The sequence below is a fragment of the Lutra lutra genome, chromosome 8, assembly GCF_902655055.1.
Source record: "Lutra lutra chromosome 8, mLutLut1.2, whole genome shotgun sequence".
Classification (NCBI taxonomy): domain Eukaryota; kingdom Metazoa; phylum Chordata; class Mammalia; order Carnivora; family Mustelidae; genus Lutra; species Lutra lutra.
This window is the reverse complement of record NC_062285.1, coordinates 14,081,909-14,104,860: the sequence shown is the minus strand read 5'-3', so window position 1 is coordinate 14,104,860 and position 22,952 is coordinate 14,081,909. Positions and strand designations below refer to the sequence as shown.

The 22,952-nt window shown below is 39.4% G+C and overlaps 1 protein-coding gene across 3 annotated transcripts in view; it reads right to left on the bottom strand.

Annotated features, from left to right (window-relative positions):
• Positions 1-22,952, bottom strand: part of APBB1IP (amyloid beta precursor protein binding family B member 1 interacting protein) — a 147,651-nt gene that overhangs the window by 84,978 nt on the left and 39,721 nt on the right. For all 3 annotated transcript variants that reach the window (XM_047740166.1, XM_047740167.1, XM_047740165.1), the window contains exons 2-7: positions 19,608-19,679; positions 14,140-14,227; positions 10,487-10,779; positions 9,169-9,246; positions 2,759-2,918; positions 1,437-1,558 (exon numbers count right to left, since the gene is read on the bottom strand). In XM_047740166.1, the coding sequence (XP_047596122.1) occupies positions 1,437-1,558; positions 2,759-2,918; positions 9,169-9,246; positions 10,487-10,779; positions 14,140-14,227; positions 19,608-19,679 (813 nt within the window). The remainder of the gene's footprint in view (positions 1-1,436; positions 1,559-2,758; positions 2,919-9,168; positions 9,247-10,486; positions 10,780-14,139; positions 14,228-19,607; positions 19,680-22,952) is intronic.

The following is a 22,952-nucleotide window of genomic DNA, read 5'->3' as shown; positions in this document are numbered from 1 at the left end:
CCATTGAAGGTAGTTACAGTTTGAAAACTTTGTACACTTGATCTCTGAACAACTCAGGGCCCATTTATACAGATTTTTTTTTTCAATAAGTACAGTACAGGACTATAAACATACTTTCTCTTCCTTATGATTTTATTATAATGTTTTCTTTTTTCCACCTTACTTTATTGTGAGAATACGTTATATACTACATATAACATACAAAACATGTGCTAACTAACAGTTTATGTTATTGGTAAGGCTTCCCAGCCAACAGTAGGGAATTAGTAATTGAGTTTCTGGGGAGTGAAAAGTTATACACAGATTTTCAACTGCACAGGTGATTGATGGCCCTAACGTCCCCCTGAGCCCCCAATGTGTTATTCAAGGGTCAACCATACTTTTACAATTCAATATTTGCAAAAAGACAATAGTACCTAATTGCTTTGTTGTCAGTGCGCCAGCAAAAAACCTAGAGATGACTCTAGAAAAAAGCACAGGGCAGGGAAAAGAATATTTTCTCATGAGGAAGCTGAGAGCATCCTTCTATTTCTGCCTCTAGTGATAGGGGGCTTCAGTTTTTTTTTGTTTTTTTTTTTTAAAGATTGATTTATTTTAGAGAGAATGCACAGGAGGAGGGGTAAAGGGAGAGGATGAGAGAGAATCCTCGAGCAGACTCCCTGCTAAGAATGGAGCCCAATGCAGGGCTCGATCCCAGGGCCCTGAGATCATGACCCAAGCCAAAAGCAATAGTTGGTCACTTAACCAACTGAGCCATTCAGGCACCCTGAGACTTGTTTTTTTTTTTTTTTTAACCCGTAAAATATAAAGGTGTCTGGATTATCCAGTGATCTCCTCTGAGTCTAACATTCTTTGACTTTCCAAAAAGATTTAATGACTCTCCTACAATTACAGTTGGCTGGAGGCCCCAACAGGAAAAGACCTCTAGTTCTGTGATATCCTTGTACATATGACTTGAAGGAAGCCTTTTCAAATATGGAGAACAATGCTTTTTATTATGTAGACTGTTTGTAGAATTAAATCACAATAAGTAGTACATTTTCTAGGTGTTCTCTTTAGTTATCCCAGCATCAGTAAGCACCAAATATGAGCAACAGCAAAAAGGAGTGTCTTTAAAACACGAAGCATTAATGACCCTTAGTGAATCATCAAGGTACAGTGAATTAATGTAGCCAAATGGAAATAAGGACAGAAGAAGAGGATTAGTCAACAGACAGATATGCTGAATCCAAAGAAACAAATTGGCTTCTTTTCTTTCTAAATCCTTCAAGGGCCTATTAGTTGATGTGTGACCTAAGAGTTGGGTTTGTGTTTTTTGAAAGGAATACATTTGTGCTATATTGTGAGATAATGAATCATGTTTATTAGTATACAGGTGACCCTAAAATAAAATCTTCCATACTTTATATGGTTTAACTATATACAAGTTATCTTACCTGGGGGTTTTTAAACACAGCATATTTTTCCTCTTTCTCCAAAAACAGCACTTTATTTTCTGTGTCTCTTGTCCAGTCTGATAAGACTTCAACGACATTTTCATGGTCTTCAAAAATCCTTTCTGATGAAATGAGAAAAAGCATTCTTAAGGACCCAAGACATTAGGCCTTCCAACGGAGAAATAAACTAGTACTGAGTTAAACACAATGCTTCCCACTTCTCACTGGTTTTTAGAAATCCCTAACTCTTACATGATGTCACACTGTAAAACCCCTATTGTATTTCTTCTTCAGTGTCAGGTCTTCAACTCCTTTGCCATAAAAAAAAAATGACAGATGAAAATACAATATCGTAGAATGGCCAGTCACTGCACTTTTTTCTTATTAGCATTTCTGACTTTAAATAGTCCCAGATGGCGGTAAACCTCCTGTCCATATGGAGGACCATGAAGCAGTAATTGGCCGAACAACTTTGAATGAAGCTGTGGGACATGAGATACATGCTCTAAAACATCACCCCCTAAGACTCCAAAAATAATGTATCCATGTTGGAACTAAACCTAAACATAAGGAAGGTTTTCATTTCTCTATTTGACTCCGGGAGTTGAAAAGTACTTCAAGAGATTATTTCATTGTAGAACTCTTACTTCAGGAAAAAAAAAATTCACTGAAAGCTTCTAAGGCAGGCTATTCTGTATTCCACCAAGCTCTCCTGAGGGGGGAAAAACACTGCTCTGAGTGATCTTAACAATGAGAAGGAGCAAGGGTATTTCTTTAATTGCCTTTTTATCTCTCTCTCTCTCTTTTTTTTTAAACTCCATCCATTTTGACCAACTGTCTTTTGCTCTTTGGGGCTGAGCCTCCTCAATTAGACAAAGGGAGTGGGGATGATGGAAAGGGAAATGAACACTGATGTACGGCAGAGTTATGCTATAAAGAAGCAAAGTCTAAAGGATATTAGCTATAGACACTCAGGTCCTCCCTAGATCAGCTCAATTTACTCATAAGCATGCAGTGAGTGGTATCATCCTGTCACTTTCTTTTTCTTATGGAGCCACTAGAGAAGTGGCAATGACAATGCTGTCATCCTCCAATGCTGTGGTCCCTTGCAACAATCTGAGTCTCTTCACCGCAGAGAAATGAAGAGGCAAGCACTGAATCTGACATAAGGGGAGTGATTTATGGCAAGTCTTTATAGCCTTGAACAAAATTCTTCTTAATAATAGGCCCAAACCCATCATATAGCAAACCCACAAACCCACAAACTGTGCTCCAAAAACTGTGTTTTTGGAACACAGTTTTTCACAGGGGATGGGACTTACCGATCTGCAGCTCTGTGTAGATTTCGTAAAGACACCAGTCTACGTTGCAGTCACAATGGGTTTTCTCAAAAAGGTTGTCTAGAACATCTCGGGTCAATTGCCGCTCGTCCACCATCAGTGACTTGGTGCTGTTATCATTCATGTGCACCTTGACAACGAGCTGGGGACAGAGTCACAGAGCAGCCAGTAAATTTCAGTCACTGGGGAAGTCACGGACATAAGGTTTCAAAACTGCTACTGTTTCTGTGAATTTAAGAAGAATGCGTTCTGCAAAGTCACTCACTATGAACTCATATGCTCAGTACTTATTTAAGGTGCTAAGAATACAGGTGTAGAGAAACCAATTCACAAAAACAAAACAAAACAAAACAACTGCACACATAATGAAGTCCTTGCCCAGCCTTCAGACATTGCATTCTCGTGAAGGAGACAGAAAAGAGAAACAAGTGCTGACTTCCTGCTTTTGTGACATCTTTCTGGCACGTGTCCAGGTTCATCCTAGAGCCTGGAAGCATGTCTTGATTGAAAGGGTCTCTATAATAAATTCTCTTTTGCCCAGCTGGAGCTGAGTCCTTTTTCATGTGGCCTGAGGGTTCTAAGATACAGGCAAGACCAAGCTGGTTACTTTACAACTCTTTTGAAGATCAGGGGTACAAGCGACACAGCACCACTGAGAGGTCTTACAAGGTCGAAAAGGTTGTGTCACAGCAGAACGTGTTTGAGATTAGAGGTGGATTAAGCAAAATGAAAGAAGACTGAGAAACAAGCTATTATGGAGGCATGAAGGCAAATCAGTGATCAAATTTACTTTTCATTTCAGTTTTTAAAAATTCTACTCTTCTGATTTCACAGTCAAATTAGTTGTTATCCCATTCCAAATCTAGAGGGTATGGTGGGAGCAGAGTTTACTTATCTTCAATAAGGACATAGGATTTCACTGGCTTTTCCCAGGCAACTTGGCTAAGTTATTAAATCTTCTGACCACCCCCTACCTCGAGAGACCATGATTCTGATGTAATGTAGCAGAATTAATTCATGACATAATACAGCTGGGGTCTGGATTTTCTCTGACACCTGTGTATTTGTAGTGTATTTCTAATTATAGTAGTTGTTATTTATGAGTGCTACCAGTTATAATGGTGTTATATATCCAGTCTGTAAAAGCAACACTGGAAATGTGCCCACTCATTCACTATACACTTATGTTTTGCGAAGATTTCCTACAAAACCTTCTGGGAAGGACTGTGCTTTTATTTTATTCTTTACCATGATCACTAATCCTACTTAATTAAGTGGGAAGTAGGTCTAGTTGGAGTCTATCTTTGAATGCAAGGCCAGAAAGAAATGTTGTCTTTCCCTTTTCAGACAACACTGCCTGACCACTAGCCCACGGTGCTGCAACCACACGCACTATCCTCAGCCCCAGATGAGGCCTAGAAACACCCCAACCAGAAACACCCGATACAACTCTTGCTTAAATTTCTACTCTAACTTGAAAAGTGAAGGATAAAATAGCTAAAGACAAGTTCTGCCCATTCTGTTTGTCTACAGTTTGTGCTGGCTACTTAAGTGAGATGTGGCACTATTAAAAACGTGCATGGGGCACCTGGGTCGCTCAGTATATTAAGTGTCTGCCTTTGGCTCCGGATGATCTCAGGGTCCTGGGATCGAGTCCTGCATCGGGCTTGCTGCTCAGAGGGGAGCCTGCTTTTCCCTCTCACATACACACACACACACACACACACACTCTCTCTCTCTCTCTCTCTCTCTTTCTCAGATAAATAAATAAATAAAATATTTAAAAAAAATATGAATAGAGGGACTAAAGAGGCCATACAATTGATAACATTTTTCTTCCTCCCCAAAAGTTTGGATCAGGTTCTGAGCCGCTGAGAAAGGGCCCCTCCTGTCCCACTTCCACCTAATCTGATCTTGAACTCGTTCTGCATTGAGCTGAACAAAGAGCCCGGTTCCTGCGGGCTGTTATGCAGAGTTACGGAAACCAACCAAGGGTCTGGGTGGAGATAGAAATCTGGGCGAGGGGCTGGCAGGGACCACAAACTGAAGTGCATATAGGCCTTCTCTTCCCAACACCTGCACAAGGAGAGTCAAACACACAGACATCGGGGCAGGAAAAGTCCTCTCCCCAGGATCACTCAGATTAGACCTTTACTCCAGGTTTGTCTGAAAGATACTGTTTTTTCCCTTGAAACCCTACAAAACCTATAGCCCTTGTTGAATAGTTGCTTTTCTTTTTTGTATTGTATGTTTGTCTTTTGACATATTTAAAATGATAGGCCCAAGTGCCACAATGTCAAAAATACACTTACCTGACCTGAGAAATGAAGCATGGAGGGTTGCACAGAAAAATAGAAAATCCTCAAATAGCGGGCTTTCTTCACTATCATTTATATTCTGTGTGTGGAAGGTATACCCACTGTTCTCTGCTAAGAATTATTGCTATAGAGTAGCTACAGGTCCTAAGAAACACTGCCAATGTTAGGACTGAGAAGACTTAATCTCCCTGATGGAAAAATTTAATGATATCTGATCACAATTCATTTTTGCATAGGGATTCTTGAGAAAAGAAAACGTTTGTGTTTTGTTTTGTTTTTAATATAGAGAAAAAAAAACTAAACCACATAATTTGACAATGATGAAAGGTTGTTTTTAAAAATTTTTTTGGCAGAAATTGCAAACCAAATTTAATCCACATGTAGTTACAAATATCTACAATTACAGAACTTAGAAAAGAAAAAAAAACCAAACAAGAGAACACTGGTGACTTTCAGCAAGAAGAAATTATTTTTACTACTCTTAACAGCTTCTATCACATTTACAAGCTGAGGAGTAGCTATACCAACACATAATATTGCTAGATCCCAGTTATGTGATTCAGCTAGCAGAGCACTTTTCATATCGTTGCTGTTTGCTAGAGAGTAAAATGATGAAGCATGGAAAAACCTCCCTTTCTAAACTATTATAGTAAAGACTTTATGGCTTTTATTTCTCCCTTTTCTTTTGCCAGTTTTTAAATAAAAGAATGTGCTAGACCTAAATCCTTCATAGGTTTTTTTTTTTTTTTGCTTCTGTGCTAAAAATGTACACACAGTTGTTTTCCTGTGTCACAGAGCTTTAAAACAAACAAACATATGAAATTCACCAGTTTTCCATTTCCAAAACTTTGTAACCTAAGCTGTGCACATCACTGGCAATCCAAATGAAGTCCACACCCTACAGAACACTTGAGGGCCAAGTCCTTCAAATAGACTTGATTTCCATGTTGCAAGGTTAGTAGGAGCTCATCTTGGTTACTTCAGTAACGTGCAAGTATGTCTCGGTTATGCTCACAAGCTTTGTTTTAAGGGATACGTTTGGAACCTCTGAAATCAGACCAAATACACAACTTGGCTTCTTAATTTTCTCTCTTTCCCCACTGATCAGAGTGGCTTCTGTTTTACATCTTCTTTTAGAATGAAAACAGGTTGTGCTTTGGGTTTTCTGTTACCATTTACCCACCGAAGTTATGGAGAAGTTCTCTGGCTTTCCGACACGCTGCAGGAAACAGCTGCTATCTACTACCCCTCTCTTAGCCTCCAGTCGAAGCAAATCAACTGAATAAGCTAGTTGTCCTACCTTTTTATCTAACAATCAACTTCTCTTTTCACTTCCCCTCTGAAAATACAGCCAACATGGCCCTCTTTTTATAAACAATCCAGTGGTTTAAAATAGTTTATGTAATTTCCTTTTGTGTTTTATCTTACAGGTAAAGTCAGTGGCCCGTGGCAGCCCACAGTTATGGACAGTGAGCTACTGTGCTGGAGTGGGTTGCACAGAGGGCCATCCTGCTTGTCATCCTTCCCCCTACAATCCATTTTCCACAAAGTAGCCAGGATGATCTTTAAAAACCAGATATTATCCCCAGTTAAAAACCCTCAAATGGCTTCCCAATGCACTTATAATATCTTCCAGACTCTTCTTCGGGTCCGTGAGACTGTGTGGCCTGGCCTGCCTCGCTGACCTCAAATCCTCCTCCCTTTTCCCTCCTACTCAATGGCTCTTGGAGCAATGGCCATACAGCCCTGCCTGGGAATGCTCCCCCAACACACCCTTGGGGAGCTGGGCTCTTCTTAAGCCAAGGTCTTTGTTCCAGTGTTGCCTCCGCAGAGGGCCTCCCCCATCACGAAGTCCACCTACAAGTGACTTGGGCACTCTTCATCACTTTTTTCTGCTTTACTTCCTTCCTAACACTTATTCCTCCTCTAGAATTTAACTCTACATAGGCAGGGGCCACACCTGAACTGGTTTACCTCTGTAAACCCAGCATCTGCTCTATGAGATGGGGATGCATCAGTGAAGAAAACACAAAACCCCTGGAGGAACTTCTGTGGGGGTGGGGAGTGGACATAGGCAATAAGCAGCATAAACAAGTAGGAGGATGTTATGTGGACGGTGATGAGCATTGAAGAGAAGAAGAAAGTAGGGAAGGGCTGCAGGTATAGGGGGTGTATGTGCAATGTCAAGTAGAGACCTGACTGAGTGGGTGACCAGACTGAGGGGAGGAACAGAGAAAACCCACTGGAATCTGGGGAAGAGCTTTCAAGGCAGGGCATGGTAAAGTACAAAGGTCCTGAGGCCAGCGCATACCTGGAGTGTTTGAAGAGCAGTGGTGAGACCAGGTAGTGAGAATGGGGTATAGGTGGTGGGGGACAGTGGGCAGCCAGATCATCTAGGTGCTTTATGCTGCTGTGAGGACTGGGCTTTTCTGTGTGAGATGGGGTTCCTTGGGAGGCTTTAGCATGAGAGGGATGAGAGACAGGACAGGAACTGGAGCACACACAGAAACATAAGAGTTCATCCACAGTAACAGGAAAGACTATGGACTCTTTGTCACAGGGCAGGCAGGCAGGAAAGCAAATATGTCAGGAGCTTATGGACCTTTCCTTCTGAGTACTTCTATTTTCTCAGTGCCACAGGCAGCAACAGCATTAGCTGAGAGAATGTGGATGAGGAATGAGGTATCAGAGGTTTTAAAGGAGAGGAAAGATAGGAATCATTTCTTTGGTGAGCGGGTGTGTGTGACTGCGCTGTTGGGAAGCCCAGGCAGTACCAAGAGCAGCTGAATGGGAGGAGAGCTGCATTTAGGGTTTAATAAGGTTAGTACGAGCGGAGAGAAGGGCAAGGAAGCCAAGGATGTGTGATTCCGGTAACTGGCCACAGGATTTAATCAATGTAGCGAACTGGGAAGAATAATGCTAAAAAGTGCATGCATGTTTTAAATGAATGGGAACAGACTGGTCTGGGAAGACCTCATAGATGAACCCTGAATGTCTGGATCCAGGGGTAGTCAAGACTATTTACTGAATATCATTCAACATGTGCTGAACACCTTCATTCAAGGAACCATGAGGGGTGCTGTAGGAACATAAAGTCTCATGCTTTTCACCCAACTAGAAGTGAAAAGTTCTTACGTGGTCTTAGACCTGATACACACTTCAGGAAGACATTCAGGTTTTCAGATATTCTTTCTCCTAAGTAGCCAAATTAACTTTTTTTTTTAAATTTTATTTATTTATTCGACAGAGAGAGAGAGAGATCACAAGTAGGCAGAGAGGCAGGCAGAGAGAGGAGGAAGCAGGCTCCCTGCTGAGCAGAGAGCCCGATGCGGGGCTCGATCCCAGGACCCTGAGATCATGACCTGAGCCGAAGGCAGCGGCTTAACCCACTGAGCCACCCAGGCGCCCCCAAATTAACTGTTATTAACAGTTAACTATTACTAGGTATGTGCTTCCATTGAGGTTAAATACATGTGTTTTTGTTATAATATATGTGTTCCTAGAAAACCTAGTCTACAGAAAACACTCAAAATTGCAGGCTTATTGGGAAACTAGGATTAAGCAGGTCACTCAAAATTTATGCAGCTTTGTACCCAGAGCACTAGCCAAAACAACATTTGGGATCTCGGGACATAAGGAGGACATCTAGGGCGGGTGGCAGGGCTGTAGGCTGCCTGGGAGGTCGTCAAAATTGCACAAAGCAGTCGTGGAAATGCCAAGGTGAGGTCAATGGGAAGCTGAGCTCTGACCCCGTAAAGGTGCGTCCAGAAGGTGGCGCCACTTACTATTACAGAACACCTGAGCAGAACCCAAGAGGGTGTGCCCCCAAGGGAGGGAGCCCCCGGGGAATGGAAACTTGGAAGCTTCCACATTTACACTAACAGAGGTCCTGATTTATCAGGCACAAATGAGCTAACTGATGTCACAGAAAGTAAAACTATGTGATTATCTCTACTAAAATTTTCACAAAATTACAACTATTTGGAAGACACCACTCGAAATTTTCTTTTATCATCCAGCATAATACCATGTTATTAATTTAACTGCCCCATGCAAACGTGATTCATGGCTTACCTTCTTCACTTTGGCCTCCTTCAGTTTTTCCAATGCTAGCTTAATTTTATCGGCCTTGGCCTGGGCTGCTTCTTCTTCCTGTAAAACAGCAAGACATTCAACACAGTCCACTAGACAAGAGCAGTGAGGAGGTACCCACGCCACGGGTTTCTTTGTTTCTGTCATTTTCAGTAATTTTTGGAAATTAAGTACTGAGTGCTTAGAAAGGATTAGTTGCCTGTCATTGTGGTATTCTTTTTTTTTTTTTAAGATTTTATTTATTTATTTTACAGAGAGAGATCACAAATAGGCAGAGAAGCAGGCAGAGAGAGAGAGAGAGAGGGAAGCAGGCGCCCTGCCGAGCAGAGAGCCCGATGCGGGACTCGATCCCAGGACTCCGAGATCATGACCTGAGCCGAAGGCAGCGGCTTAACCCACTGAGCCACCCAGGCGCCCCTGGATCACTAATTTTTAAATAATTTTCTACAATAAGTACACAATAGAACAATGCACATGATAGAGTATGACTTAATATTTGATTTATATTTAATAATTATTCATTCAAAAGGCACTGTAGGAACTTTCAGGGTTACTAGGGTCGTATTCATGAATACTGACCACCATGACACAGTACAACAATGAGCAAGCCACAGGAGACAGAGCAGGGTTCTTACTTTTAAGTGTTTTTCAAGTGGCTTACCATAAGGAAAATCCTTAAAAGTGCTCTTTTTATTCTATAAAAGACATATTATAACTTAATGTCCCAAACAATGATGATATAAGTTTCCCAGATGTATGGCTTCCCAGTGTTCAGAAATTTGATAATACCGAGCACTTACCACCTGCTTGGTCACAACTGCCCCACCCAAATACGACACTACAAATGATTCACGGGTATCTTTGCCCCACTGAACAGAGCTGCCAGAGTCAACAAAATTCCATTTAATTTCAGAAGCATGTAAGGAATGCTTACAATTCTTTACGTACCAGGCTAGCACACGGACACAGATATGTATTTATCAGCTCCACAGCTGATGCCAAGGTAATAAAACATTACCCCCAAACTGAGTATTGTCAGGGAACGTTGCATACAAGTATAAACTTTAGCCAAGCTCTATTCACTCCTGAATATGGCCCCAATATATTCTTTATACACACCAATGTCTTTTCATGGAGGATTCTGGCTTTGCAATGAATGTACTCGGTATCCTTGTTTTTTAAGTATCTCAGAACTCCAGAGACTTATAAATGTAACTGTCCCTCTTGAAGAAAGTCAAAGATCATGGGAAGCAGAGGTAGCAGAGCGAAGAGTTCTGCCATCTTTGCCCCGCACACTTACCTGAGAGAGAGGTTCCGGCGGTGGTGGTGGCAGAGGAAGGTCTACCATGGGGTCAGCTGGTGGGGGAGGTAAGTCATTCTCATAGTGGCTGACACTAACTGCAACGACATTTGCTCCATAACCAAGAGCCCCTGCACCGCTGAAATCTGGCATCTCCGGGGATGCGGGACGATGCTGATTCTGAGATGACTCTTTCTGTGCCTGGATTGTCCTCTGCTCAGCCTCGCTTATATCTGCCACCAGATCCGCCATGAGAGCATCTAAATCTTGGTCTTCCAGTGCATTTAAGGACTCTGATGAGGGAAAATCATGTTAAGGATCAAAACAGCAATTTATACTGGGAAAAACTGAAAGAAGGCCATTTTTAAGAGTGGTATTTGGGTACTGGCGGTCAGGGGCTGGGAAACAGGGAGAGGCTGGCGAAAGGTGTAAACTTTCAGTGGTAAAGATGAATAAAGCCTGAGGATCTCACGTATCTAACACGGTAACTGTCGTTGGTAACACTACTGTATAAGTGGAATGTGCTGAGTGAGTAGAACTTACATGTTCTCAACAACAATATCAAAGAGGGTAAATACGGTGAGGTGATGGATGGGTTAATTAACTCGATGGAGGACATCTTTCAACAGGGATACATGTATCAAGTCATCACACTGTACACGTTAATGTCTTACAATTTTGTCAATTAAGCCTCAATAAAACTGAATTCCTCCCCTACTGTCCCCCCACCAAGTAAAAGGAGGAAAATATGTTTGCTACCCTCACAGATTAGCTATAAAGTCAGATCCAAGCACGTGACTTGCTAAGTAGGAATTCTTGTATATTCTGGTGCAAAATCTGAGAGTTGTAGAAGATGGGGAGGGGACATGTTGGGAACAGACAGAGGGGAGTTTTCCCTAGGTCTCAGGAGGGCAGACAGAGTACCACTGATATATGTACTTAGAAGAAAGTATGTCTCAACCAACTGGGGTTTAATATGATTTAAGACCTGTGGTAAGGATAACGTCTCTGTAGGGACACCATCTAACTACAGAAACTCTCAGATTCAAAGAACGAACAATTAATGATAAGCAGCAGTAAATAAAGCACTAAGGAGGCTGAAGTAAAAAACAATTTTTAAAAATTGGGGTTATGTGGTAAAGACTTTGTAAGATGATGAGCTGCGAGGTAAGTTTTAAAAAAAGGGCAGACATAGATTTTCAGAGTGAGGGTGAGGGAGGAAGTTCTCATTGGAATTTCTCCCATGTGTGATTGGCTATCAGACATGTGATCCTGAAAGCTGACCTACAGTGAGGCCTAGAGGGAGTGGGGTCAGTGAGCAGTGTTAGCAGAGCGCTCTGGCATTCAGTGGATGGCAAAGGTAATGAACACAGGATGGGCACGATGGAAGTAATCCACGAGGAAAAGGAGTCACCTTCTGTGTGTTTGGACGGATTGGAATGAGTAAATGCAGCCTACTTAGCGACAGGCATGAGGCTTTGCAAAAGAATTTATTGCCACACATCGTAATAAACACCATGCGGCATACTGTCCACATGTTAATAGTTCTAGTGTATACAGCACTTAGACTAAGGTCTGGATTTCCAGTCTGAGTGAAAAGGATTTATTTTCTTCTAAGTGATTTTTGCATATGACTTCTTCATAAAATTAAATTAATCTAACAATTTTCAGAGAAAATATATGTAGAACAAACAAAGCACATTCACAATTTCCCAATGCCAGCAATTACACTGTGATGGTTGCCATCTAAGCAAATGATTTTAATCCTTTATAAAAATTTTAGGGATAAAGTTCCCATAATAATTCTCATATTAACAACTTCCAAAGCAAATCATAATTCCACTTTATATAGAATTGGGGAATAAGAATGACATGGATTCTGTTCAGAAGTCTGTCACTAACTCTCTGAATGATTTTGGGCAAAGTAGTTCTAACTCATTTTAGCAGTGTTTTAAGCAAAAAGAGTAAAACACTTATTTCTTTTCTATTCCCAACACATTTAATTTTCAGTACATATTAGTACTTTTTAATGGTTTTGTCCTAGACCCAAATTGTGCCGCAGGTATATGTCTTATCTCCTTAAGGACATGAGCTTTTTGCTACTGTACTTTAACATTACTATGTTTATATACTGCTGGGTTTCTTTGTTTCTGTCATTTTCAGTAATTTTTGGAAATTAAGTACTGAGTGCTTAGAAAGGATTAGTTGCCTGTCATTGTGGTATTCTTTTTTTTTTTTTAAGATTTTATTTATTTATTTGACAGAGAGAGATCACAAGTAGGCAGAGAAGCAGGCAGAGAGAGAGAGAGAGGGAAGCAGGCTCCCTGCCGAGCAGAGAGCCCGATGCGGCACTCGATCCCAGGACCCCGAGATCATGACCTGAGCCGAAGGCAGCGGCTTAACCCACTGATTCACCCAGGCGCCCCACATTCTTAATTTAAATTAAATTGATTAAAGCTCAGCCACTGTGAGTGTGATAAGGCAAATCTTCATTGTTTACATGTACAAGTATACATTATTTATTAATATCATACACTGTAACAAAGTGTATTGCTTTTTTTTGAAATGTCATGAGTGTTACCATCACTTATGATGGAAATGATTGACAGGAACAGTAAATTTTTATGGCAAACAGAAAAGGAGGTGAAAAAAGACGTCAGAAAAGATGTATTATAATTTTTTTTTATTTTTTTTAAAGATTTTATTTATTTATTTGACAGAGAGAGATCACAAGTAGACGGAGAGGCAGGCAGAGAGAGAGAGAGGGAAGCAGGCTCCCTGCTGAGCAGAGAGCCCGACGTGGGGCTCGATCCCAGGACCCTGAGATCATGACCTGAGCCGAAGGCAGCAGCTTAACCCACTGAGCCACCCAGGCGCCCCAAGATGTATTATAATTTATCCAGATACAGGCAATGGCACCTAAGGGTTTATAAAAATATTATTGAAAATAACAGAAGCAATGAAACCCAGTGAGTGACAGAAATAAAACTTAGAATTTGGGATTTTGGGGCTTCTCCATTATTCTGTTTTTCATTTTTTGGTGGGCATTGCAAAATCTTTGGAAATCTTTCTCAAGAGTTGCAGTGAATTCTCATTAACTTGGAAGCAATTACTTCAAGATTCACTGCAATTTGAATAGCACATGAGCTAATGTCTCCATACTAAATAAGAAGAGAGATTTTGTTAATAAAATAATGTGACCATCTCAGGGAGGATAGAAAAAATGTCAGAGCAAATATATTACATATTAATTATATATCAATTAAAATATATTTTGGAGCATCCGTTCATATATTAAGCAATCATTCTGAAGTGGATAATTCATTATTACCCTTGAAGGGACATTTCCTTATTAATAGTTTTGTTACACTACTGTACCTTATTACTCTAAGGGCTTAGTAATGAGGAGAAACTCCCATTACTTAAAAAAATAGTTTTGATACTTTACATAAATGCAGGATAGTATTCCCTTTCATTGTAGGCAAAAATATCTTCTTGGGCCCCAATTTAATCCAGACACCATAAAACACAGTCTGAAATCCAGGACTTTAAACATCCAGGTTCCTTACATTTTTGTTTTAAATCATAGTTTTGTACAGATTTTAGTTATCATTATGATCTTTACTTAAGAAAAAAGAAATTATTATGCTTACCATTTAAATCTTTAAAACCCACACTGTAGTTAAATTCAGCCCTGGGCGGTTTGGGGTCAGGAGGAGGAAGAGTGTCAACTCCTAAGCTCTGTGAAAATAGATCCCCACTCCCAAAGTTATTTACCATACGAACACGTCTGGAGTATATTTTAATCATTAAGACAAAAATCATTTATTATTTACACATTTTCTTTCTGAATATGTTCTTTAAAAACTGTACTCTTACATGAAAATGTTTTATGTGATTTTTTTCACCTACAGAAAACTATAACTTAAAATTGTTCTACAAGGTACATCCTGAAACAAACCAGGTCAACTGAAAATAATGAGCATGAGATAGTTTATTTTTATAAATAACACACAAAAAAATCTCCTGTAGTGGTGCATTTGTGACATGTACACTGTATGCAATTCTAGAAGGACTTTAGTAATGACATCAAAGAAAAGGAATGTCTAGTTACTTAGAAGATAAAAGCTGTTTCAGGATGAATCTGCCATTAGATAGTAAAATGTTACACTCTTATTTAATAAAATCCTTGTTAAAAAGAAACTAAGACAGAATAAATTATTAATTGTGTAAATAATAGTTTTTAATTGAAAAAGTACCTTCCTGTATGATTTAAAAGCTATATTACTAAATTTTCAAAAATACTTTTATGTCTATAGTTTGAGATGTGCTTCCCCCACTCTGAAACATGAACAGTTTCATGACAGTGAGTGCATCCTTTCATGTTAATTTGATTTGGTAAATAATATCCTTGTTCATGTCTTCAATTTCTGAAGGAAGAGAATCATTATATGTTTGAGAATAAGGTAGCGGGATACGCTCATTTATAAGTAGAAACAAAAAAAAAAGAGCACTAATCAAGAAGTTAAAACAATCTAAGCAAATCAGAATCAGAGATAAAAGGTATGGAAAAGTGACTGCGTTCCAGAATTCAATCTGAAAAACAGAATCAGCAAAATTGTGAAGAGGGTAGGCTGACAGATGAACTAAGGGGCAAATCCCAGAACAAAAAATTTAGAGAAAGTACAAAGAAATTCATTAGTGAGTTCGTTTGCTGTGACTAAGAAGTTTAACATCACAATTAGGGCACAATTAATCTTTGTTCAGGATATAATTTATTATGGTATTCAAAGATATTAGAAGTAGTTCTCTAACAAAATGTTAATACATAGATGTTTGATAAGACAGACTTCCAATAAAATATGGAAAGAGAGAAAAGAGGAGACTGATTTCCAGAAGGAGCTCCCTTCATCATAGGAAAGTCATTCAAAGCCCAATATGAAGTAAAGAATGTAGCATGCTTTCCATGTGTCTGGTGATTTTAGGTGATACACAAAAACACAAACAATTAAAATTTAAATTTTCATGTACCTCTTTGGATGTTTATGAAAAAATTAAGTTATGACATCTAACCTACTTGAGATAAAGTATAATTTTAAAAATCAAAGACAAATATTAAGAAAAATAATAGGACAGATGGGTTGCAACATAGCAAAAATCATGAAGGTAATATGTGTACGACTAAAGATTGAGAACACTGCTCTGTATACACGTATCGGAAATTATTTCATCAGAAGTTTCATAATGGTGATTTTCTAATTCTTCACTCATTTTATATGTTTAACTGGAATTCTATATTAAAGAAGAACTTTCTTGGGGCATCTGGTTGGCTCAGTCCTAGGGTGTGTGACTCTTGCTCTCAGGCTTGTGGATTTGAGCCTCATTTTGGGTGTGGAGATTTTTTTTTTTAAGATTTTATTTATTTATTTGACAGAGATCACAAGCAGGCAGAGAGAGAGGGGGGAAGCAGGCTCCCTGCTGAGCAGAGAGCCAGATGCGGGGCTCGATCCCAGGACCGTGGGATCATGACCTGAGCTGAAGGCAGAGGCTTAACCCACTGAGCCACCCAGGCGCCCGGGTATGGAGATTATTTAAAAATAAAATCTTAAAAAAAAAAAAAAGAACTCTCATCAATCATTTGTTTAGTCTGAAATATAGTTTGACTGGGACCATAGAAAGACTGAGTTTTATAAAAGCTTGGTTCTTTATCAGTTTTCAGAGTGGTAAGTTAATGTTCTGTCAATTTCCAATGATGACTGATAAAGTAATTTTGTTCTTGTTATTTTTTATTATTCTTGTTATTTGGTATTCTTGGTATCAATATGAACTCACAGTTTAATTATTTGTTTTTGCCATGTTAGATATTTAAAATTTTTATTTTTAAATATTTCCTTCTTTCATGGCTTTTGAGTGTCCTATTTTCCTCAGGAAGGGTACCACATCTTAGTACTGGATAAACATTTTTCTCATGTTTCCTTCTATATATATTTAACATATTTAGATCTTTGACTCATGGAACTCATTTTGATATGAAGTATGAGATAGAAATCCAGCTTTTGATTTTCCAGACATTATCTCAACAATTTATTAAATAATTCTTTTTTTCTACTTATCTAAAATGCCACTTTTATCATATTTTAAATTCTTGTATATATTTGAATCTAATTCTGCTTCATGAATCTTTCTAAACGTAGCATTACCTCTTCTTTTTTATATTTTCATGGATATTTGTCTATTTAAATCTTTCTCATATAAATAGTGGAAATGGCATGGTTCCCCTTCCACACAAAAAATCCAGTTAATATATGTATTGGTTTCTGGACTTTATGTCTCCTATGCACAGATATAAATGTACACACATACACAATTTCTATATCCATGACATACATGATTGTGTACACATATATACATACACATGTACAGACACACACACACACACACACACATATGGAGAGAGAGAGACAAAGAGATGGACATAGGGAATGATAATGCAAATGGAGTAACACATTAATTAATGAGAACTCTAGGAGAAAAGAAAATGGGAGTTCATTGCATTATTCTTTCAACTTTTCTCTAAGCTTGAAATTATTCAAATTATTTTTAATTTGATTGTTACATTTTATATAATAGCATATATTAATATATTAATACATATTATATGACATATAATAATTACATCAAATTATTCAAATTTAAAAAGTTAAAGTCATTATTATATTCTAGTTTCCTTTAATTTTGCTTCTTTTGGGAAATCAGGAAGCCTAGGTTCAATTCAACTATTTCAACCACACTGCAGCTTCAAAGAAAGACTATTGCACAAAATTCACAAGTGAGGATAAAAATACAGCTTTTCTAATGGCTCAGAAAACACTCAATAATCTCAAAGGGCACTTGATAATGGCAGGATTGAAGCTTAGGTTTTAGACTCAAGGTCAAAGTGGGGTCTTTTCTTTAACATGAAATCTTGAGGTCTATCTGTTGGGAGAAGTGCATTAGCCGAGGAAGCCCTGTGACCATATCCATTTGAGCATGATAAAGAAAGAGCAAACACCATTAGGGTCTTGAGGGGAGGCAGGGGTCCAAGACACAATGACTTCCCACTCTTGAGTTAGAGTAACAACACTCAGTGGTGGAACTATGAAAAACCTCAGACCACGACCAATCAGAACAGTCACAGGGAGCTCCTGAGTGGCTCAGCGGATTCATCGCCTGACTCTTGGTTTCAGTTGAAGTCTGATCTCAGGGTCGTGGGAGGGAGCCCCATGTTGGGCTCTGCACTCAGCATGGAGTCTGCTTGGGTTTCTCTCTCTCTACCTCTCCCTCTCCTCCATTCTCTTTCTCTCTCTCTCAAATAAACAAATCTTAAAAAGAAAAAAAAAAAAAAAAAAAAAGAAAGAAAGAAAAAGAACAGTCACTCCCCCAACCGGAGTAGAAGTAAGTGAATGGATGGAGACCACAAATGTTCACCCAAACCCTTCCCTCTCGTGGGCAGCATAAGAAGTCCCCTCTGCAGGAATGTGGTGACCATCCTGACACTCACAGTTAATCAGCAGCCTTTTCATCTAAGCCTACTGTCTCATTTTTGTTTCTTCCTTCACAGAGTCTAAACTTTCTTGAATTTTACATGAACTATAAAGCAGATGCTAACTAAAAGGGATTTATTTTTCCTGAAATAAATATATTTTTTTAAAAAACATAGACTATTCTTTGATTATTTTATAGGAAACTTTTAAGATCCCTGTCTTATTTAAGAATATCAGATTATTCTTATTTTATTATATTATACTGAAAGTTATGAGCTGACTATGCTCTGAATCAAAGAAGCATTTATGAGAACACTACAAGACACACTGATGCTCACCTAACTTTGTAATCTGGATCAGTGGTCCTCAGGTCAGCAGCCCTGGGGCTCCAGTCAGCCCAACAATGGGGTTTTCTGAGTTAATCTAGTCCTGGTGGCAGGGGCTTTTTCCTAGATGTGATGCTTGTCTGAGTGCTCGTCATGCCACTCTGAGAGGACTAAGTTTTTACACACTAATCAGAAGTCACAATAACTCCTATTTATCCTTTAAAATGTAACATTTCGGGGTGCCTGGGTGGCTCAGTGGGTTAAAGCCTCTGCTTTCAGCTCAGGTCATGATTTCAGGGTCCTGGGATTGAGCCCCGCATCGCATTTATGCTTTCTGCTCAGCAGGGAGCCTGCTTCCTCTTCTCTCCCTCTCTGCCTAATTGTGATCTCTGTCTGTCAAATAAATAAATAAAATCTTAAAAAAAAATAAAACGTAGAATTTCCTCAAAGACGGGTACTTTTTACTAAAGATCATGTGATTTTCTTGGCTAGTCTTTTTTTTTTTTTTTTTAAAGATTTTATTTATTTATTTGACACAGAGAGACACAGCCAGAGAGGGAATACAAGTAGGGGGAGTGGGAGAAGGAGCAGCAGGCTTCCCACTGGGCAGGGGGCCTGATACGTGGCTTGATGCCAGTATGCTGGGATCCTGACCTGAGCCGAAGGCAGATGCTTAACGACTGAGCCACCCAGGTGCTCCTTGGCTACTCTTTATATAAAAGTAACAGCAGGAAAAATTGTTTAGTAGTGGTGGTTGTGTGGGTTTGGTTGGGGAAAATTTGTCCATTGGCTAAATATCTGAACATGATAAGCACATGAACTGTGATAACAGAATGTATGTCAATGCAGTCAATTAACTGACCTCCTTGAGTACAATCAGGAAAACAGCTTGGTTTCATTCTCTATCACTCTTACAGTTTTTGTTTTTTTTTTTTTAAAGATTTTATTCATTTATCTGACAGGCAGAGATCACAAGTAGGCAGAGAGGCAGGCAGATAGACAGAGACGTAGAAGCAGGCTCCCTACCGAGCAGAGAGCCCGATGCAGGGCTCGATCCCAGGACCCTGGGATCATGACCTGAGCCGAAGGCAAAGGCTTTAACCCACTGAGCCACCCAGGCGCCCCCACTCTTACAGTTATATCAGGAAGATACAATATTGTCATTCTCCAGTTTTTGTTTTTTTTTTTTAAAAGATAGCTCTCTTGTCATATTAAAGTCAAATTCTATAAACCTGTCTTTTACTAATTTGAAAGTTAAAAAGGGGTCCTTACCTGGGTTAGAAGATCCATCTCTCCCAGCAAATTGCTGAACATTTGGTCTATATCTTCATTTGACTCACCCATCTGAAAAAGGAAAAAAAAAGGCAACAACATATAAACAGTCTAATAAAAACCTGGTCCTGGATAAATGTCCCACCTCTTTATTTTCCCCATGAGCCCTGTCCATGGGCAAGTAAGTTGAAAAGAGAAGGCTTTGGAGAGAAAAGTTCACTTCACCCTGAAATTCCATGCCTGCCTTCTCTCCAGTTTGCTTGGTCCAAGACTGAACCAAACCATAAAACTGTCTCAGAGCAACACTTGGACTCTATTTTCTCAGACTAGACCAGTCTCTGCAGGGCCAAGTGGACAAAGTGAATACCTACAAAACTAGATTGATCAGAGAGGATGGGGAGGGGACTTCAGTTAAAATAAGAGAGGACAATGAGAACATGGGACAAGCACATCCTAACTAGCAGACACATCGGAAAGAACCAGGTAAACATGCACATGGCCAGGGAAGCATGTATTTGAATCTAAGGAAGCCATTCAGTGAATGCTCAGGGTCAGACCATGGGACATAAGGAGGTGAGCACTCAGGTGCGTGACAAGTAAGGCAGACACTGCAGGTGTCTTTGGTGAAAGTTTGAGTCAGGAGGATGCAAACATAGCATCAGTGAGCAAAGATGGAATAACAAAGAAGGAAGATCCTATTTTTGTGTAGGTTGCCAGGCTTAGTGTTTATTAAAGTCAGGGAAGGAAAGGCTGCTGCAGACAGGTCCAGCCTCTGGTTGGGGAAGGAAGCCACTTACATGTGGTTTTATTCCCTCTCAGTTGCTTACAAAGCACCTAAGTCATGCCCTCCCTTCTTTAAATTACCTACAAAATGGAGAAAAGAAAGTATTTAAGTCAACAAAATACTCATGGTTTCACACGCTGTCCCCTCCAATTCACCCGGTATTCAAAATCTCAACATGGATGATTCATTTATTACTTTAATAAAAGTAAACTGGCAGGATAAACAATAAAATTCCAGAAATACTTATATGAGTTTATTTTCATTAGAAATATTATGCAGTACGATGTGACCAAAAAAAAAAAAAAAAAAACAAAAACTTTCGGAAGAATTATTATTAACGGAAAGTTAAGAGTAAGTGTATCATGGTGAACATTTCATAAAGTATATAATTGTCCAATCACTATCTTTTACACCTGAAACTAACACGATATGTAAATTGTATTTCAAGTTAAAAAAGAATCTTAGTGCTAACACATTTTAAATTTTTCATAAGAGAAAAGTAATCTATTCAGAGTGAAAAAAATAAATTTATTTGCCGACCTCAAAAGTGCCAGCCGGTGTTCCAAAAAAACTCATAGAAACCAAAGATGATGTTAATAATAAGAACCCTGCCATTAAAAGCCATTAAAGCTTTTTCTTAAATCATTAAATTCAGAAAAACACTAAAATGATGAAGAATTTCATGAAAAGAAATGTGATACGGATGAGTCAGAAAACCTGTTGAGCGCTAAGACCTCAGTTTCTCAGCCTGTACACACCACTGATACACAGTGGCGAGGGACGTGCCAGAGTGAATCACACACCTAAGATGCAAATAACTCAAAACCAACAGCATTCTCATGACCTCTGCTGAAACTCTTCCCGTGTTCATCTGGTAAAATCTTGCCCCCTGCCCTTTTACTCCCTTTTCCAGAAGTCTGTTGGTACTGGATTATCAAAAGGAGTGGACAACATCAAGATTGTGCTGTGTCCCTACAGGCATAAGCACGCCTGCTATGGAATGAATTGTGGTTTAAAACAATTGCAACCTTGGTAAAAACAGGAAGACATTTGAGTTAAGCACCTTTATTAATGTAAATTTAGATTAATCTGTAAATGCAATCATCTCACACATTCATCCTCCCTACAAGAAAACCTCATTTTGGGGATAGACAGAACAAGATACATACAGTGTATACAAATACACATATATACATACACATATGTACGTGCATGGAAAAATAGCCCAGCCCTGAGAGCTAAAATGTAACTTGGATTAGCACTCAAAGAGCGAGGGTAGGGCTGCCTCAGTCAAGCAACAAAACAAGTAGGATTAACATCTTTCTGTGAATACGTAATCTCTGAGTTCCTTTTGGGTCTTCAAAAGGACAACAAACTCTTGATTTAAAAAAAAAAAACAAAAAACAGGGGCGCCTGGGTGGCTCAGTTGGTTAAGCAACTGCCTTCAGCTCAGGTCATGATCCCGGAGTCCTGGGATCGAGTCCCACATCGAGTCCCACATCGGGCTCCCGGCTCCATGGGGAGTCTGCTTCTCCCTCTGACCTCCCCTCTCATGCTCTCTCTCTGTCTCTCAAATAAATAAATTAAAAAAAAAAAAAAAACAAATGGAATAAGACTTTACCAGACAGATTTTTTTTTTTTTTTCTGGAGGGGAGGGAGTAGCTAGGAGAGGGGTGGGTGGTTGAGGCTGCATATTCAGACTGAAATTCTGCCTTAGAAAGACTGTCTGAATGACAACGGAATTTGCCATAATGCTCCGTGCTTCCTGAAGGCTCGAATTTCTAAGACTCAGTTTTTACCCTCAAGTAATTTATTTTCTCCATGTATATAAATTTCATAGATAAAATTCAAATATACATATTTTAAAAATCTACCCACACGGGGCACCTGGGTGGCTCAGTGGGTTAAGCCTCTGCCTTCGGCTCCGGTCATGATCTCAGGGTCCTGGGATCACATCCTGCATCGGGCTCTCTGCTCAGTGGGGAGCCTGCTTCGCCCCCTCTCTCTGCCTGCTGCCCTGCCTACTTGTGATCTTTATCAAATAAATATATAAAATCTTAAAAAAAAAATCTATCCATACAATGGATTAGCAATTCTAGCCATAATTTTGGACCTAGATCAGGACCTTATTTTATCTGTCAGAGTTGCTTGCCTAAAAATAGTCTGCTATGAGCCCTTCTATTATTATTGTCCCGCTGGTGCATTCTTCTCCCATGGGCCCTAACTCAGTTAATGGTCATTATTCATTCACTTATTAGTCTGATTTAGAAACCTTGGCCTAGTCCCTGACTCCTCCCATTCTTCCATCTAACAGTCCAAAAAATCTTGTTAGTTTTTCCTTTAGAGCACTCTCCTTTCCTTCAACCTCACTGTTAAGCTATGGTTCTGCCCCTCATCAGCTCATCCAATGTCCAGTTTCCTGGATCCCCCCCTTAAGCCTCACCACCAGAACAGTAAATTTGAAATACAAATTTGAATCTGTCACTCCCTTGCTTAAAAACATGTTGTGATCATGGTGAAGTGTAAAGAGTTCAGGTCTCAGCCTGTCCTTGATACTAGCC